The sequence below is a fragment of the Eumetopias jubatus genome, unplaced genomic scaffold (assembly GCF_037043125.1).
Source record: "Eumetopias jubatus isolate StellerSeaLion01/CBP00866 unplaced genomic scaffold, mEumJub1_p1.0 scaffold_11, whole genome shotgun sequence".
Taxonomy (NCBI): Eukaryota; Metazoa; Chordata; class Mammalia; order Carnivora; family Otariidae; genus Eumetopias; species Eumetopias jubatus.
The window spans coordinates 29,322,306-29,342,229 of NW_028274817.1; the positions used below are offsets into that span (position 1 = coordinate 29,322,306).

The window sequence follows — 19,924 nt, forward strand, 5'->3', positions numbered from 1 at the left end:
ATTTGCCAATTTCTATAGCATAGATACTCTCACCAAGGCCAATGCCAAGCTACCAACATGATATCACCAAGTGAGAAGTTAGGAAGTAATGTGCATATTCAGTTCTATGAGCTGCTATGAGTGAAACTGAAAAGAGAAAAAAGAGAAACGTGCATATACATACTTAGAAAGTTCTTCCATTTCTTCTTCATAAAGCCGCCTTCGTTCCTTGAGTTCTTCTGGAAGGAATTTAGCTATTAGCTCTTCCATTATGACATTTTTGCTATATTTTCTGGATGCCAAGCACTATGGGGGAACAGGGCAATGAGATATTATGCAGTCCTCAGAAAAACACAAAGCACATCTGATGTAATCAGTAGAATAGTTGAATGACCCACATATTGGAGTAATTTGGACCCACACATTAGCAGCTGATAACATCATAATGCATATATTCTCTGGATGTTACATGTAACTAATTACTTTTATAATTAGGCAAAATATTTTAACAAGGGAAAAAGACCTGCATTGAAGTTCTAAAAATCTCAGAGCTTCCCTAAAACACTCAAATTGAGATTACGTTCTTGTCAAAAAAAGGGGGGGCGGATCCTTCCCTTTCCTTTTTCTGGTTACTACATTTACAAGCTCGCAAAAATGGTCTCCATCTGGGATATGCTGAAAGTCTGGTCAAAATGTTTGGGGAATGAAAAAGCCACTTTCAAACATTGATCTTTTCCTGACCTGTCCCACCCCTACCGCACCCCACCCCAATGCTTGGCTTCTGGATATTGCCAGTCTAAATATTCACGCCCCTCCGCACTTTAGCTAAAAACAAAACAAAACAGCTATAATACTGGTGATTTTGTCTATTTGTTTTTTAGATATATCATCTAGGTTATCACTGAAATTATGTTATAAACCATGATTTCAGAGCCAAACTCAGGTCCATTTGTCACTATTACTATCCTCCCAAACACCCCTACTCCATGCATATCCAGGGATCCGTAAGCAGTGGGAATTCAACTGTGTGAACCAGACAATGAGAGTTAAAACATCTGCAAATTGCTTGCTATGGACACTACCCACGGAGACCCAGCAGGGGGAGCTCCTGAGTATAAAATTGCTGGTTTGAGACCATTTTTCCTTTCCAAGTATGAGCTATCTGTGTCTATTCTGCAGTGACCATGATTGGCATAAAATATTTTTCTCTCTTGGAAATGGTGTAAGTGCTCCCCTGTGTCAATACGCAGAGACAGATGAGAATATTTTCTAGCCCCTGAGTCTGGGACCCTACAGCATCTGCTCTTAGGATGCCTTTTCAGCCACTGCCATTGCCTGACAGCAGAAGATCAACTGCTTTGCCCAGTCCCAGTCTTTGGGGAAAAGCAATGACTCAGGAGGTTGCTAATCCAGATTCCTCCGCTGATGCTAAAACAAAAACCCAGGAAAGGCACATACTAAAATGTTAACAGTGGTTTTTCTCCAGGTGCTGAGCATGAGTAGATTTTTCTTCTTTCTGCTTATTTGAATATTGTAGTGTTACCACAACACAAATGTATTGTTTAAGTATAAGGACCATGGGCTCCTCACCCACAATCAGGCCAGCAGACCCCACCCCCTGATCTAGGCACAGTGTGACAAGTGAGCCTCCCCTCCAACCCCACACACACCCCCAGGGTTATCCTGGATGATTATTTCACTCCATTCCCTTAGTTCAAATGTTTGGGTGTTGAGAAAGCTCAACAAGTGATTTCTTTGGACCTACGTTCACCTAGAGATAGTCTTGCATCTCTGACCTCTCCTCGGGGACGACAGGGGTCAAGGAACATTAAGATTGACTGTAACGTGTCCTGCACAAGTCCCCAAGGGAGGGAAAACAAGATGGGCTCCCAGGTATTCCTGTGCTATAAGAAATTCCATCAGGTCCACCTGAAAAACAATGGTGGCAGCCTGTGTGGTTCCTTTCGGAGGATCTGTAAGCTGCAGAGATTTTCAAGTAGCCAAGTATCTGCTAATAAGTACAGCAGCTCCTGGGGCGGGGGGGCATGGAACAGGGACCACACTGAAGGTCTGTGAGGTTTTTCTGGGGACCTGGGAGTGATCCCTTCAAACCACAGAATAAACACTGATGATGAGAAGACATCAGAGCTCATCTAGTCCAAGCCCAGAGAGGACAGAGGATTCACCTAAGATTGAGGTGAATCGGGTGCCATGATAGGCTTAGCACCTAGCAGGATCCCTGCTTACCATCAATTTAATACTTTTGTTTCCATCACAAATTAATTTCACTATTTACAGTTCATAAAAACCTAGATGTTGCCCCACTTTCCTGAAGGACTTTGTGAAGAGGGGAGGGGGAGCTCTAAGACAGGAAAAACAGACCGATGGCCCGAGGGAGTATTTTGCCCAAGCACAGTGCACTGGCTTGGGGTCCAACAGGGCAGCATTTTAGTTTCCAGTTCCAGATAAGCTATAACCTAATCAAGGAAGAAAGAACGTCTTACCTGTGCGAGACCGTCTTTGCACAACGGACACTTGGCGTTGTGGTCTAGGCATCTTTCAAGGCATTTTAAACAAAATGTATGCCCACAAGGTGTGGTGACTGGCTCATAGAATAATCTGAAATTTAGGAATCGAAATAATAGAAACATGCAATAAGACAAAAAAATAAAAGACAGAGCTACTCAATGTTAAGGTTTTATAGTATTATTAGGAAAATTCTGTGTAAGGAGAGGGGTCTTTCCTTTTTTCAAATAATTCCCTGCTGTTGTTGCACTTAGAAAAGCATTTACTTTTTTATTTCTGAGGTGGATTTTTAAAATAATGCATTTATCAACATTTATGACATAGCTAGATCATCTTGTAACATCAGTTCTAGTCAGTCTCTTCTGACTGGCATCCAGATTGTTTTTCCCTGTCAGGTCCCAGAAAAATAGAGATTAATGCCCAGAGTGTCTGAATAGATTACGTTCTAAAATATTTAGCCAATCTGTTCGCCTAAGGATATGGAGACACAGAGACAGATAAACACACATACACTCTTGTCTCACACATTTACTCATTTAAGTACTTTATATCATATATACAATGGAAAAAGACTTGGTTTGTTTGCTAACCTTGATTCCATTTTTCACCTAAGCAATGTTTACTGACTGAAGAATCTCAAAATTGTACCTGTAACAAATACATAACTATCTTTGTATGAATGGATCGTTTTCTTAGAGGCAGTAAAGTAATACTGTCAATGTGCTTACTGATAGACACACACACACATATACACATATGTAGGTCTGCATCCATATACTTCAATTAGATCCGACTTTAACTGCTTTGTAGGAGCTGGATATTTTCAAAGCAATCTGGGGAATCTTTTTAAAAGCTGTTCTGTACATTCAGAGATTCATGGATTTACTTTGCTTAAAAAGAAAGGCTCACCTGCAGCAGGACCACTGGGTGGGGGCAGCTGAAGATGGTGGATCAGAAGTGGGGCTCCCGCTCACCAAAGGACAAACAGAAGGGAAAGACAGATGCCTGACCAGCCTATTTTGACCTCACAAGAGTGTTCAGTTGAGAGGAAGAGGCAGCCAGCTGCACAGCCCCCACGTGTGGCCAGGAGGTGCAACGACAGCCTGGCGCACACAGGCTGAGCAGAAGAATCAAAATGTCAGAGATGACATTAGTACTCCCCGGAAAAAATCGAACCCACTAACCAGAATGAAACTGAGGTCCAGAGGGGAGGAAGCCACTTACATGTTGGCAGTGAAAGTCTATCCAATTTCCACCTTCCAGTCGTGTGCTCTTTCTGTTAAAACAATGATTCTCAACCACTGCTGTGTGTGAGAATCACCTGGAGAGTTTTTTCTTTAAATAGCTTTATTGATGTATAATTGACATGCATAAACTGCACATACTTAAAGTTTACAATTTGGTAAGTTTTAACATATGTGCACATCTATGAAACAGTCTCCACAATCCAGGTCATGAACATACCCGTCACCCCCAAACATTGCCTCATGTCCCTTTGTAAATCCTACCTCCTGATCCGCAGCCCCCAACCCCCACCATCACCTGGGGAACTTTTAAAAATTACAGATGCAGGGACCACACCTGCAGAGATTCAGATCAGTTGGTCCAGGGTAAGGGCCAGGCACCAGGATTTTTTTTTAAAGCTCCTGGGTGGGTTTAATGTGCAGCCAGGATTGAAAATCACTGTATTATACAATCCTACTAATCTCTGCATAGGTGAATCTTCTGTATTGGTCTCAAACCTAATTATCAGAGCTACCTGTAGAGCTTTAAAAACACAGACATGGTGAAGCTCCACTGGATAAAGTTTGCGATTTAGCGGGTCAAAGAGAGGGACAGAGATTTGGTATTTTTAACAAGCCAATGAAAGTCTAGCAGCTGCTGGCACATTCCCCTCTTTCTTGATTAAAAAGAATTCTTGTGGAATATGAGGGGAAAGCCATCTTGTGGGAAAGAAATGAATAGTTTCTTAAGAGAAATCAGTTTAAATTTAACAAGCTATCCACAAAACAGATTCTCACTTATTCGTTCAGCAAACATGCTCTGCGTGCTGACACAGAGCTAGGTGCTGGCAATATGACAAGTACAAGAAGGCATCTGACTTCTAGGAGACGAGAGGACAGACATTGAACGGTCATTGAAAAGGTGATATTTAATAAGTCCGTACCAGTACAAATAAAAAATGTTAAAATGTTGAAATTAAAAAAAAAAAAAAGCAAATGAAGGTCTGGAGTAAGAGAGAGGCTTTTGATAGATTCACTTTTTCTACTTTTTGAATGTTATATTCTTGTTTTAGAAAGCAGCTCATTTGTTTAACAGAATTAATAAATTTTAGTTATTAAATTGGCCAAAAAGTAATATTAGTTTTCAAAAACACTATGATGGAGGTCCTAACCAGTGTACTAAGGCAAGAAGAAAAATCTAAAAGTATGAGGGTTACAATGGAAAAAACAAATCTGTCCTTATTCACACATGATGTGATGGTGAACTGGTCAAATCTAAAAGAATCTACAGGGGGTACTGGGTGGCTCAGTCAGCTGAGCCTCCAACTCTCGGTTTCAGCTCAGGTAGTGACCTCAGGGTCATGAGATCAAGCCTCACGTCAGGCTCTGCACTCAGCCTGGAGTCTGCTTAAAGACTGCCTCTCCCTCTGCCCTCCCCCTCACCCCCTTTCTCTAAAACACATAATTTTTTTTAATTAAAAAATCTACAGAATGATTATTAGAATTCATAAGAATTGATAGTATTAGCAAGGATGTTAGATAAATACACACACACGATTGTATTCTATACACCAGCAAAAAACATAAGAAAACACATTTTAAAAAAAGTAACATTTACAATCACGTTTAGAAATCAAGTGCCCAGGAATAAATCCAACAAAAGTTGTACGAGACCTCTGATGGAAAGAACTGTAAACACCTCATCGAAAGGAAGTAAAGAAGACCTGATTAATCCCGATAAAAATCCCAGTGGCTTATTTCACATGTTTGTTTTTATGGAACTTGCCAAGTTGATTTCTAAACTGTATAAGGCAAGGCAAAGGGTCAAGAGGAGCGGAGACACTTCTAAGAGCAGCAGTGTGGGAGGACTTGCTCTACCAGACGTCAGACTTTATTATAAAGCTGTAGTGATTAAAACAGTATAGGGCTAGCACAAGGACAAATAGATCCGTGAATAGAACAGAAAGCCCAGAAATAGACCCAGACCCAGACTCTTGATTTACGACAACTGCGGTACTTCAAAGCAGAGGGGGGATTTTCAGTACATGAATAGCATTCTCAGTAAATGCTATTTGGGATAGCTGGCTGTCCATATGAGGAAATGAAGTTGGGCCATCTCTCACACCATACACAAAAATCACTTCCATGTGCGCTGGAAAGGTAAATGTGAAACAGTGAAGTTTTTAGAAGACACAATAGAATGTCTTGATGACCTCAAGGTAAAAGAAAAAAGATTTTTTAGGCAAGACATGCACAAGGAAAAAAAACACCACTAACTATAAATGAAAAGATCGATAATTTTCATTGCATTAAAACGAAGAACTTGTAAGTTCATCAAAAGATGCCATTAAGAGAGCAAAAGGGCAAGTCACAAGTGGGAGAAGGTATTTGCAACACACTTGACTAACAGAGGACTTATGTTTACAACATACATAAAGCTCCTATAAGTCAGTAAGAAAAAGAGAGATAACCTAGTCAAAGATGGGCAAAGATTGATATGCACCAGCATACATAAAAACTGCTCATAGCATTGTTGGCCATAATAACTCCAAACTAGGAACAACCCAAATATCCATCTATAACAGAACTGACAAAGAAACTGTGGTAGATTCTTACAACGGGCCACTATAAATGAATGAAAATGAACAAACTCTACCAATATGCAGCAACACGAATAAACCTTAATTCTGTGGAAAGGAAGCCAGAACAAAAAGAAATATGTTCTGGATAGTTCAATTTATATAAAGTGTTTTAGAACTAGATAAAACTAAATTACACCATTTAGAGATGCATGCATGGGTGGTAAAACTGTTTTTAAGAAGAGAGAAAAGTCAAGATAGTGGTTTCAGTGGGCAAGGGGCAAGGAGTCGTGATTCGGAAGTGGCACACAGGAGGCTTCTGGGGTCCTGGCCACGTTTTATTTCTTGAACTGAGAAGGGCTGCATGAGTATCCTCTCTACAGAATTTTGTTAAGAGAACAGAATTTTAATTTTACGTACTTTTCCGCCGTGTGTATTTCACAATGTAGAATGTTTCTCACAAGTGTGATTTGCAGGCTGATTTGGAAACCATTGCTGTGATCTCCTGGAGCAGCCAAATCAGAAAGTCTCACTTCCTCAGTAATTTGAGTCCTATGAATCTGAAAACTCATTACACATTAGTCAATGACACTAATGATGATGATGATTGAGGAATCTGTACCTGCTAAACTGTTTTTCCTGAGAACTTCAAAATCGGGCCTTTTGTAAAACAGCAGTGATATGGCTGGCTAATTAACTGCAATAAATACTGACATTTAATAAGCAGATGAACGAAACAGACACAAAAGCAAACAGCAACTCTTAGCAAGAACTGTGATTAAAATGCCCCGATCTGAGTGGTCGCAGACAAGAAGGCTGCTACAGATGCTGCATAATGACTGCTTTGAAATAATTCAAAGTTCAGATGCTCAGAATCTATCATCTTTCAGAACTCAAGTCACTTCTACGTTCAGGGATACTCTGCTCCTCTACAAAGGCTGACGGAGTAAGGTGACAAGAAACAGATGGAGTATATTTCTCTTGCTATTCTTGGTGTAATACTGTTTTTCATATAAATTAACTTCATATATTACTACTGAGGAAATTAAAACTCAGACAGGTTAAATGACTTGCCCAAGGTCACACAGCTAGCTAGGAAGGAGCAGGGCTTGGGGTGTGAAGTCACACCTTATTTCCAAGCTCATCTTCCTGCTCCACTATATGACACAGCTGCGACAGTGTGCACATCTCTATCTAGAACAGACATCATCCATCCATGTGTAGATGCACGTACTGACAACACAGTTTTCTTTCTCCCTCTCTCTCTCCCCACCCCAGAAAGAGAGAGAGAGAGAGAGAGAGAGAGAGAGAACTCTGTATATATAGATAGAGCTAGAAATAGGTATATACTTAAAGTCCTCTACCTTTTATTTACCACTTTAGGTAATGATTGCAGGAAATACTTCAGGGAGGCATTTATAAATCAGAGTATAGCCAGATTTTCTCACAAGAAAGCATTTTACATTGTCACAGTGGTGGAGTAAACAATAGTAATAATAAATGTTTTCAGTTAGATGTCAGCCCGGATAAAATGCTTGGCTTGTCTGGAAATAGCTATCTTTTCCCACCAGTTACATCCTTGTATTGTGTTCTTCTGCTGCTATCAAATGAGTGCGAGGAGGGACTGAGAAGGAGGGGAGTGGAGAGAGAGAAAGAAAAAGAGAGAGGGAAGGAAGGAGAGAGATGGGGGAGGGGGGAACAGACTCCTTAACACCCAGCTATTTGAGTAGCTAAAACTAGGTTAAATACAAAGTTTTCATTTCAATTGACAAAGAGGTCACTGGGCCATCAGGTAACTGGTTCAAATATCAAACATTCTTGTTCCACATCTCAAAATATCTTTTTGTCGCCCCAAAGGCGCTGTTCCACAATAGCCCCAGCGGTGGCCCACAGTGGCGAGAGTATCCAGCTGGCTAAATCTTAAGGGAAGGTTTCCAGTCACGAAAGACTGAGGGGCAGAGTTCTGAGGGGCTGGAATTAGGAAACAACTTCCCTCAACAGAGTTCTCCCAATCCAGCCAGGGGGACTTGGGAGATTGGAAAGTGTCTCATTAATGCACACTCCAATTCTTGTCCCATTCACTTTTTCCACCCTTTTCCCAGCAAGACATACAAGTGGCTCCCGAGTTTCCCTCTAGAGTCAGATGAACTTTGCACTCCAACTTGCCTTCTACTAATGCAGCGCCACGGGACTGGATTTCATTCTAGAAACTTCTAGAGGAGATACAAATGCCTAGTTTCATGACCCAGCAGATGGTTTGGAAATATCTCAACCCTTAGACACCCTCTCCTTCAAAGACACATGAGGGTCATAATAGAAGCTGACAATAATCCTAATGACAATAAAAAGGGAAAAAAAAGCCCTAGAGAGGTGGAAACAGGAACTTTGTCAAGACTGTATTCAAACTAAAGCATGTATATGAAACCGCCTCTGTCAACATCTGATTTCTGCCTTACAAACCCTGTTGGAAGGGGAGCTACATGCTTCTGACCAAGGGCTACAGTTTTTTTTTAAAGATTTTATTGATTTATTTGAGAGAGGGAGAGAGCACAAGTGGGGGGAGGGGCCGAGGGAGAGAGAGAGAGGGAGAGAAGCAGACTCCCTGCTGAGTGGGGACCCCCCCCCAACACAGGGCTCTATCCAAGGACCCCGAGATTATGACCTGAGCCGAAGGCAGATGCTTCACCAACTGAGCCACCCAGGTGCCCCAAGGGCTACAGTTAAGAGCCTTGGGGTCAGAAATGCCCTCTGGACTTGGCAGGTTCCTTTGCACCCTGAGGCATCTGGAGTCCCCTTAAAACTTACCAGCCTATACGACAGCTACCCCAGACAAAGCTGGGCTTTTGTTTTGAAGTCTCATTTAGAACAGAGGGGCAGGATAAGGGAAATAATGGCTTTTAAACTCAGGGTGAGCAAACCAGAAGGGGGTCTTATCCTCTTGGTGTTTATTTCTTGGAGCAAATTTCTAACTCTTCTCTGAAGCCCCCTGTTGAGATCAGGGACAAACAAGATGAAAGGGAGAAAGCAGAGGAAACAGAACAAAAGAACTCCAACCTCAGGATTCTGAGCCCTCAGCAAAAACACAAACAGGATGAGTCTGTGTGTTTGATTTTTTGTTGGCTGGATGTTGGGAGGAGTATTAAGGAGGATACGTCCAGCAAAGACCTGGGCTTTCTGAACAAGCTAAACCAAGTCTGGCAAAGTCTAACACCTGAAAGACCGTGGCTTAGAGGCCCAATGGTGGAGGCCCATTTCTCTGCTTGGAAGCAGAGTTTCTGCCTCATACCTTGGCTCCACCATGACCAACCTGACACTTTGTTGTGAGGGGGACACAGGAAGATGGTCAAAGGGAACTGGTTACAAAGCCCACCCCACTCTCACCCACACCCCCTAAAACTCCCCGATTGTATCTGGAAGGCTTTCTTTCGGTGCTGCTGCATTCATCTGCTGAACTGTTTGTTTTCAGTCTGCCCGAGCTCAGGAGCAAATCTGACAATTCAGTTATTTTTAAGAGAAAGTAAAAGTACGTGTCCAGGTAATGGTCTCCGTACTCATTTTTATGTGGATAAGAAAAGTCCTTCCGAATACAAATGCATGTGATTGATATGGAAGGCATACGTGCTTGCAGAGGGCAATAAAACAAACATCTCAGGATCCTTGGGTGGCTGGATCCCACTGTGTGGTAGACCACAGGATTTTTCTTGACATCTCTTGGGTCAATCATCTTAACGACTTTTATGCAAATGTCTCAGCCTTCTTTTAATGCTATTTTGGGGGGAGAAAAGACACTTTTGAGATTCTACTGAAATCTGTGGACCTTTGTTTGAAAACACACACACACACACACACACACACACACACACATTTTTACATACAACTTCAGGGAATTCACAGATCTTTTAGAATCCATACATAGAATTCCTCAGGGGTCCGTGGGCCTACAGTTAAAGAATCTCTGGTCTAGAAAAAGAGTTAACATTTATGGAGTATTTACTATGTCAGGCACCATTCTAAGTGTTTTAAATAGATTCTCTCAATTAATCATAACAACCTCATAGGGTAGGTACTACTCTTCTCTATTTTACTGACAAGAAAACAGTGGCAGAGAAAATCACTTGCTCTATGTCAAACAGCCAGTAAGTGGCAGAGCCAGGGTTCAAGCCCAGGCCATCTGGCTTTGGAGCTCCTCCTCATAGCCACCAAGTCACAGCTGTGAAAGTAAACAAATGAAAGTACTTTTTTTCACAAAGCCCAAGCTTGTACCAGCTTCCTTTTTTTCTGAGGGGGGTGGGCAGGTGTGAGGATAATTTGCTTCCCCACTGGGTACAGAAGGGATGCCTGGCCAAGTAGTACATGCCTACTACTAATATTGTTCAAACGAAAACCAGTCAGGTCCTCTACTTGGCTTCCAAAGAATAGGCCTATGGCATTGACATTAGCCCTTGAGCTTTGAGATCTCGACCCAGTAGTTGAGATTAGTTCCAGGGTCATGAACTCAAAATACCTACAAGGTACCAGGAAAGTAATGCAAACATGAGACACAGGCAGTTGGGAGAGAGGGGAACCATGGCTAACTGGAGAGTGTATGTCCTATTGCCAAGCATTCACATTTAACGACAACCAAAAAAAAAAGTCCCATGAAGGCCAAACTAAAGACATTCAGAGTGTGGCCATCAGTCTGTGACCTCTGGGTAGACCATCTCCTTCCCACTCTTTAGGTATTTCCAAGTCAGGAGTGCAGGGAATATAATCTGTAAGCAAGGGACACAAGCTAGCCCGTGTGACAAACAACAGCGTGCTTTGCATTCTGTTAGAACCATGCTTTTCCGTGCTAACCAACCAAACAATAAGTCACTAGCCGAAAGGTCCAGACTCCCCAGAGAAGAAGGTCCCGGCAATAGGTGATAGTCCCCATCACGTACCTCATACATAGGGCACATTCAAGGTCAGACGCATCCACAGAGGATGGCAGTGGAACACTGACAGCAGCCTCGGCCCGCTGCTCAGCCTGAGGATCTGCGATTTAGAAAGCAGTAAGTCAGAGATGGACCAACTGTGCTTTCACAGACAGCACTCCCGAGGCAGAAGAACCCCTTCAGTTTTTTAGTTTGCCACTCTCAGCCTGCCTCCGAGAGGGTAGATTCAGGGGCCACCTGAGCCACCGCGAATGGGGTACCCCGAAGGACGCTCGGGAGGCTGCCGGCAGCCCCACAGGAAGAAAAATGTGAGGCTGGGAATGTCCAAGAGCCCTGCAGACTGGACTCCGGTGCAACGGGCACCTCACTGGACAGAAGTAGCAGCAATTCCACGGCCTGAGTCAGGCCTTCAAGGCTGGTACTGAATCCCGCCACTGCCAGCCCGCCCTGGGAAGACGGGAGGCGGCTGTGAAGGAGGAGGGCAAGGCCTGACCACACCTCCTTGCTCCTCCGGTCCTGGAGTGGAGACGAGGGTGGGGGCAGGTGGGCCTGGAAAGAGGGGACACCATCAAGGGCGTGAGGTGTCATTACTTGAAACGGGGCCTGACCTTATGCCTTGGCTTTTCCTTATTATTAGTGGACCCCAGCAGTACGCTAGGTACCGTGTGGGCTCTCCCAGAGGCCTCATGGCGCCCCGAGGTGGCAGAGCTCAGTGCCAGAGCTGGGCTGCGCATCCAGAGCCCGTGGAGCCCACAGAGCCCTCCGACAGAGGCCAAGTAACCCACAGACGCTGGTGAGCCCCGGCACCTCCTTCAGGCCCCCTCCTCCCTGGGTAGAGTCAGTACCTGGCTTCAAGGCTTTAGTAGGCACCTCTGGGTCTTGGGTTCCAATTTGACAATGCTTCCTTTTCTTTTCTTGGCATTTGCCAGCCTTGGCGGAGGCAGCGTCCCCCTTCTCCTTGTCTCTTGCCTGGCCTTTCTGGTCGCCTCGCTGCCCCTCCCCCTCTACTTTAACTGGGTTTGCCAGGCTGCTGCGGTCTCCCCCCGCCGCCGCTTCCTCCTGACTAGAACAGTGTGGGAGCTCCGGCTTTTCCTGGACGAAGAAAGAGCCAAATGTCAGTATCCCCTTAAGACCAGCATCGTCCGTCCTCTGACATTGCTACCCACCGGGGACAGAGAGAAAACTATGTAGCCCTGGTCGCTGAGTGGACACACAGCTTAACTGGGGGGCAGTCAGAAGGCATATTTCCTCCTTCTGGCCACACAGCATCACCAACGAAGGCATGCCAGGCCTGGGTGAAACAGAAGAACTTCCCTAGGCAAGGATGGAAAGGTGTATAGAGGACAGACACCTTGGGCCATGGTGAAGGGGACAGATAGAGAATGGGGCACCCACCCCTCTCCTGGCCAAAACTTTCCCCAGTTACTACCTGAGGGAAACCAAGGCACACAGTGGGGGTAGATCCTATCACTCAATCTCCGGCCGCTCTCACGGCCACTCCAGGCCATCTGCAAGCCCCACACCAGCTCCAAAAGGACTTTGGCTAAGGCTTTGGCACAGGTGTGTTCACAGGCCTGCGGAGTCACGTCAGGTTCCAGAGCTCTTTGTTACACTAGTCAAAAGAACTCTGTGTTATACCAGTCAAAAGACAAACTACTCTTTCGACTAGATTTTGAGTTAGAAGTCTGAAAAAGAGACAAGTCATTTGGTAAAATTACCAATAATGTCTCTAGCCTTTTCAAGAATTTTTGTCCAGGAGAGAGCATTTGAAAATGAATCTAGAAATAAATCCAATGACAAGGTGTTTGTGCAGATTTATCTGGAGAACCCTGAACTCTACTCTAAATCCATAGTCCACAGGTCCAAATGCTCATGTTGTTTTCTTTCCTTCCAGCCCCTAGCCCCTCAAAATAGTAGATAGATGGAAAATGGGGAGTGTATAGTCGGGAGAGAACAGTGAGGTAAGGAGAAAAAGGATGTGAGTTTTCTGTCTCTAACCTGGGGAGTTCAGGGGATCTGCAGCACCCGAGCAGTGCTGCACCCTCAACTTCCCCTGAGCCCCAGGCATTGTCCATACGGGAGTACACTGCTTTGCAAAGTTTATGTGGAAGCCCAATCCCCCATTCCCCACAGCTGGCTCACCCCTGAAAGCCAGGGGTGCTATTTTCCTTCATTTCTGATTGAGCTGCAATGAGGAGTCACTCCAGGCACTTCTTCAGTTCACTATTAGTGTTCTCAGTCATGTACTCAAACATGATCTCAAACATTACTGAAATGCAATAGGGGTTCTCTGACCTCAGAAGATACTTGGTTCTGCCCCGTTTTTTGTTCTGTTTTGTTTTTTTAAGTCAGGCACACCTACTTTTTATTCCTTCTCAAGAGCGGGGAGAGAAGCAGGGAAAACGTTAAGTTTCCTGCCTGTCAGAGAACCCAAGAAACCGTGGAGATCACAGGGCTTCCATACAGGGGAAGGACACACGGCACGGAGGGAGGGGAGACTGTTGCCTCAAGGAGCCTAGGTTTTCAGGGCTAAGTTCTGCCTTCAAGTCTGGACTTCTGAGCCCCAGCTTCTGGCCACTTGCCCTCTGCTGGGAAAGCCAGGGCCTGGAGCCCAGCTCTCCGTGGTTCTCTTCCCTTGTTCTCAAAGATGGGCCCAAACACCCGTCTTCCTCCCAGGGACTTAATGCTTCCCAAATTGCTTCCCTCTTCCTCGCTACAGCTACGTCCTGGAAGTCTACTGATGTGTAAGACACCATGCGGGAATATAAAATTACCTCCACTTGGGGATCAAATGGAGCTGTCTTTGCACAAGGAACTCAGCTGGTGCTCAAAGACCAGCTGCTTGAACAAACAAAAAAAGCAGGAAAGGAGGGGTTGTTAGGCCTCTTCCCAGGCTCCGCCCCTAAACTGATAAAGCCGCCAGGACTGAATGGTTCCAGGGGAAGCGGGCCAACTCCTTTTTACTTCTATTAAATCTCTCTCTCAGCTGGATCTGACCAAGAACTGAAAAAAATGAAGGTAATAAAACCAAACCCCCCCGGGACCGTGCCTGAAATCCAGTTTTATCTGTAAGAAATAACCTTCTAGCAAAGAACACAACCACTAGCGATTCCATTTCTTCCTTTTCAGGAACCGAAGGAGAGGTAGGGCTCACTCCCACGTTTGCCCACACAACAGCCAAACGAAGCATCGCGAGCGAGCTGGGCGAGTTGAGTTTTACCTGTGACAACTTTGGTAGATTATGACTGGTGCCTTCAGTAGCCATTGATTCTACGTGTTCCTTTAATCTAGGGTGAGGTGCCAACAACTTCAGGATATCGGGAAAATGTTCCTGAGAGTCCCCCGGGACTGATGGTGAAAAGAAACTAAGGAGAAGCTGTGACATAAAACAGAAGACTTCACTGCTTAAGTTTCTACAGGTGCTTGGGTGGTGGGGGGGGGAGGGGGAGGAAGGGGCAGGGGACACAGTTCGTGGGGTGAAACTCCAGGGAAGCAGCCTGGAACCAGAGACCCCAACATACAAGGGCAGGGGGCCTCAGTTCGGCGTGCATCAGAGGTACCTGGGGAGCTTATGACCACTCCAGTTTCCAAGTTCCCATGCCTGGCTCCCCCAGGTCTGAAGCGTGGCCCCAGAATCTGGATTTCAAAATGGCACCACAGATGCCTTTGTCACCCTAGCCAAAGTTAAGAACCATCACTCCCATGCTACCATTCCATAGAAATATCTGCAGTGGAAATTCAAGACCTATCTAGGAGGAAAGAGACAGAGAGGTGAAGGCAGGAGACAAACAACACCGGGGGACCTGCAGTCACGTCCGTAGCATGCCCGTGGATAGAAGTCTACACGTGTCTTCTAGGTTCCTCCATGTCTTTCCCCTGCCGGCCCATTTTGCTCCCTCCTTCCCGGACCATCCTCCTTGGACCTTTAATCCTTTCCACAGTGAAGTGGTGGGAAGAGCAAAACCCAGCCTCGCCTCCCCCATTCTGGCCTTCACTGTGCAGAGACTGTCGGGTAACTTCAAGTACTGGAGGCAGGCGGGTTCCAGTCTGGGGCTGGTTTCCCTTGCGGTTGGAGAATGTGGGGGGTGGGGGAGGTGGCAGGTGAAGACCCAGAGGACCCAGAAGGGCCCGGGAGTCAAGGATGTGTGTTCTTGTGCAGGCTTCCCCACGAGCTGCCCTCATTCTTGTTTCAATTCTCCCCTGTGCCAGCACGGGTTACAGATAGACATGTGGACATACTGTACGTAACATGAAACACAAGAAAGCAGCTCGCTTGGCTTCGAACACACATTGAAGTGTTTACCACTGGGCAGCCACTGCAGTGTCTGGAGACCCACTAAAGGATGCTCCACGCCCTTGCTCAGCAGAATAGGGTATGAACTGATCAAAGGAGACTGACAGAAACTCCAACCAAACTCTGTCCAATTTAATTTGTCCCCTTGCTGGCCCCCCAGCAGTGCCTTCACGATGTTCCTTGAGACGTCAGCACTTTCCACATAGCCAAACCCTGCTCAGTCTCCAAGGCTAGCCCCGGTGCTACAACTCTAGCCCCCTGATGTCACCTGTCCAGTTCGTGTTCTCTACTGCACATAATGGAGCACCTTACACTACACAGTCTCGCCCTGGTCTCAGAATCGTGCCGCACACGTAAGTCTTTCTCTCTAACCAGATGGCCAGCTTCTGGAGGCCCATGGCAGACGTCCAATGCATACTCATCACCCCGGATGGAATTGAATTAAGACACTTATCCATCCCAGGGCCCAGGCAGAGGCCCGAGTGTTTAAGCCCAAAGTCCTCAGACAGATCGCACTTTCCGTCCAGTTCTGGGAAACCCACTTCCCAGGTCTAAGTTGTCGGTAAAGGAGTGAGGTGGGGAGGTACTCACAGTGCCCAGGGTCATAAATGCCAGCTTTCAGAGGCCCCTCCTCCTGAGGAACCAAAGTTGGCCTTCAGAAGCCCTCCTGAGTGGCCCAACAGGACCAACCCACTTCTGAAGCAGTCTCCCTGGAATTCTCCCCCAAAGAGCACGGTGCTTGCTTGTCGTGAGGAGCACCGCGTGATGTATGCAATTGTTGAATCACTATGTTGTACACCTGAAACTAATATAACAGTGTATGTTAACTAACTGGAATTGAGATAAAAACTTTCGAAAAGAGAGCATGGTGCTCTTCAGTGGCAGCCACACAGCATCCCAAGGGACAAGGTTAAAAGGGCAGAGCACGGAGGGGGGTGGGAAGGGAGGCAGAGGGGAGAAATTGAAGGAGACAAGGCAGAAACAGCAACAGCACTTCACTTCTTACCTTTACTACCTAAGACCTCATTCTAGACCTTTGGAAAACAAAAGTTGGGGTCAACGCTCAGTGAGAATAATCATTCCACGTGAATGAAAGTCAATTCCACTTCAGTGTCAGCCTTAGCAAGACCCGAATGAGTCAAGAAGGGGGAAAAGAAAGAATCCGAGGTAAAAACAAACACTAAAAAGAAACCTAGGCCTGGGAGTGCCTAAGGTAGCTAATTACTGCCAAGTGAAGCTGGACCATCTTTGTCAAATCTTCAGCCCTGAAACTGGAACGGTACAGTAAATAAGAACTGCTGAGGGCCCTCAGTGTTCGTATATGGCTGCCGTGCCCTCATCACGGTCAGTGGGAATTTGCCTCTAAATTCTTGGCCCTGCTTCAGAACTTCAGGACACTCATTATGGGCATCTGCTCCCTTGTATTCTCTGGCATTTATAGGGCGCTGTGTAACACATGCAGGATTGGAAGGTCCTTGAGGACGGAGACTGTGGCTTATGCCTCATTGGGTCTTCAGAGCTTAGCACAGCACCTTGCCCCTTCCCATTAGGTGGTTGTGGAAGTGACACTAGCTGGTCTCTAAAAGTGGCTGGAGAGAGAGGTCAACCCAACTGATGACACCAGAGCCTCTCAGGCCAAGTAGGAAATGGACGAATAGGAGGAAAGAAACCACTCACCCCTGGATCTGACACCTGCCTCTGTTGGCCTTTGCACACTCTGCCCCTAAAGTCAAGATTCTTCTAACCAACCTCTGTCCATCCCCCACCCCCAGAACCAGATGGTCCCACTGCTACTCTCCACCCCACCCCAGCAGTGAGCGCCAAGGCCCCTGGCATGTCCTCCTGGGACAGAAGAATAGTGGAATGGCTAAGAAGGCAGACTCTGGAAGCAGATGGAGTTGGGTTTACGTGCCCTTTCACCAATCACCAGCTGCATGGTCTCGGGAAGTCACCAAGCCTCAGCTTCCTTATCTGTCTCATCTGTAACATGGGGATAAACAACATCAGCTACCCTTAGAGGGATGTTGTGGGGATTAAATTATATTCTCCACAGAGAGCCCTAGCACAGTGCCTGGTGCACTGGAAATGCTCGATAAATGTTAGCTGTTATTACTATTATTTACACCATGGACTACACTTAAGATGCAGGGAAGGGTTCATAGCCTGGAGCAATTCTCTGCCATCAGTACTCCTCTCAAGAACACCTTGTCCACTTTCCCAAACCAGGTCAAAGCAACTTTCCAGAGAAGAAATCTGTGCGAGGAGCAACCTCCAGAGCTTGGCTTCCCCCTAGTTCACTGATTTTGCTAAAGATTCCTTTCTGGAGACTTCAGAAACCAATCCGGTCTCTTGCTCCCTTCCTTCATCCATGGCTCTGCCAAACCTCACTGGGACAGAGGCACTTGAGACAGGTGGTGAATAGCGGGAGGGGCACGGGGAGGGCAGAGGCCACCACTGACTGTCAGCATCCAACTTCCGGGCCAATTAGCCACACACCATGAAAGCACAAAGCAAAGCAGTTCATGAACTGAGGACGCTTGAGCCCTTCACCAGGGCTAACATTTCATGAATTAAAAAGCAAAACAAAAGAACCACATTCTCCTGGGATTCAGGAGTCAGAATGACTGCTTGGATTATATCGTAATGGTCCCTGACTTACATTTGTGAGACAGTGTGTGTTCTATTTCTAGCAAAGGCTGAAGGCTGGAGTTCTGCATATAGCAGGGGAGAGGGTGACCAACATTCCTGGCGAGGAGCTGGCTGCCCTGTATGGCTGGTGAAGCTGTGACTCAGCCAAAGCAAAGTTCTACAACTGCAGGCAGCCCCACACCCCTGACCTCTCATCAACAGCCAGATTCTCAGCAGTGAGCCTCCACCCCCATGTTAACTTGTTTGCTTTGCTTTGCTTTGCTTTGGTTTTCCTACTCACAGCCCAGACCCTGAATCTAAGAAGCAAGAACATTCCTCAGAGGCTCCTCCAAAAATGCAGGAACTGCTCAATCTGATTACATATGCCAAGAGGATGGTGTTTCTAGGCATTTGGCACTTGTGTCTCCTTCCTGCCCCCTTAACCAAGGGAGCCACCCACTCAGGGCCCTAAATGCCAGGAAGGGCAGTTCCCTCACTCCCCTCCTTGGAGAAGACAGGGAAGTGGGAGCCCACTGGGCAGCTGGACCTGACATGATCTCAACTCACCCTCTGGGCTTCAGATCTTGCTCTTTTGTTCTTTCCATCGAGGGACACACAATATAGAAACTCCCTTAGTGCTTCCTCCACCTTGCCTAAGGTGGCTAAGGCTTGTGCTTTTCTGAAGTGTGCCTGGAAGAAAACATTAGCATTCAATCCTGTTCTTATTCACCTACTGACTTATTGACACTAGCCAAACACTTAGTGAGTATTCATTACTCTGTGAACGTTTTAGAAGGTCTACCTTATCTACAGCCCTATCTGTAGGTAAATGTTCTGAAGCCCATTTTAGGGAAGATGAAACTGAGACCCAGAAAAGTGACTTGCCCAAAGGAACACAGCTGGTAAATTGTGGAATCAAGGTTTAAGTCTGGGACTGACTGTTACCAAAGTCCAATTTCTTAACCACTGTGCCATACAACCTCCCCGCTGCCCCACTGTTGTGTTGGAGGTATTGCCAAATGTAGCAAGAACCCTCCTTTAAGCACATACTATCCAGCGTCCAGAACCCACCCAGATAGGCCTTTCTATTAACTAGTCTGTCAAGCAAAGACCTAGTCCACATTACTGGCTGGGTGATTGCCTATACTTGCTGATCATTTTTCAGAAGAGGCCCAAGGGAAAGGACATGACCTCTCCAAGACCTCAAGGTAGTTAGTGGAAAAGCTGGAACTAGAACTGTGGTCTAGGACCCCAAGAATGCTCTTCCCCACAAAGCTGACTTCCCTTCAAAGGGCTAACCAGGGACTGAGCAAATGCTTTCCCTCCTGTGGGCTCAGCTCACTTCTGTTCCCTTCCCACATCTTTAAAAAGTATAAAGAAGTTTTAGGGGCACCTGGGTGGCTCAGTTGGTTAAGCATCTGACTCTTGGATTCAGCTCAGGTCCTGAACTCCCAGCTTGTGAGATCTAGCCCTGCATCGGCTCCCTGCTTGGCGGGAGTCTGCTTGAACATTCTCTCCCTCTGCCCCTTACCCCACAAATCTTTAAAAAAAAGGTATAAAGAAGTTTTGGGGCTCTCCGGGGTCCCCGCCCAGCTGCCCCAGCAGAGAATCTCTAGAGGTAGCAGAAGAGCCTCTTGGGGAAGAGGGAGGAACAAGAAAAGAGGTGGGAGGAGGGCTACATTCTCTCTTGTGCCTTGGGACAGGTGGCCTTTGCAACTTGGCTGGGAGGGCATTACTCTTGAGTCAGTTAGGATGCCCCTCGGGGGCCTGCTCCCCACT

General features: G+C 46.1%; 1 protein-coding gene across 1 annotated transcript in view; it reads right to left on the bottom strand.

The window, feature by feature from the left end:
- LONRF3 (LON peptidase N-terminal domain and ring finger 3) overlaps positions 1 to 19,924 on the bottom strand; it is a 137,019-nt gene that overhangs the window by 12,720 nt on the left and 104,375 nt on the right. The window contains exons 9-14 of the mRNA XM_088028536.1: positions 18,713 to 18,835; positions 14,444 to 14,599; positions 12,069 to 12,315; positions 11,230 to 11,323; positions 2,484 to 2,598; positions 164 to 285 (exon numbers count right to left, since the gene is read on the bottom strand). Coding sequence (XP_087884662.1) covers positions 164 to 285; positions 2,484 to 2,598; positions 11,230 to 11,323; positions 12,069 to 12,315; positions 14,444 to 14,599; positions 18,713 to 18,835 — 857 coding nt within the window. The remainder of the gene's footprint in view (positions 1 to 163; positions 286 to 2,483; positions 2,599 to 11,229; positions 11,324 to 12,068; positions 12,316 to 14,443; positions 14,600 to 18,712; positions 18,836 to 19,924) is intronic.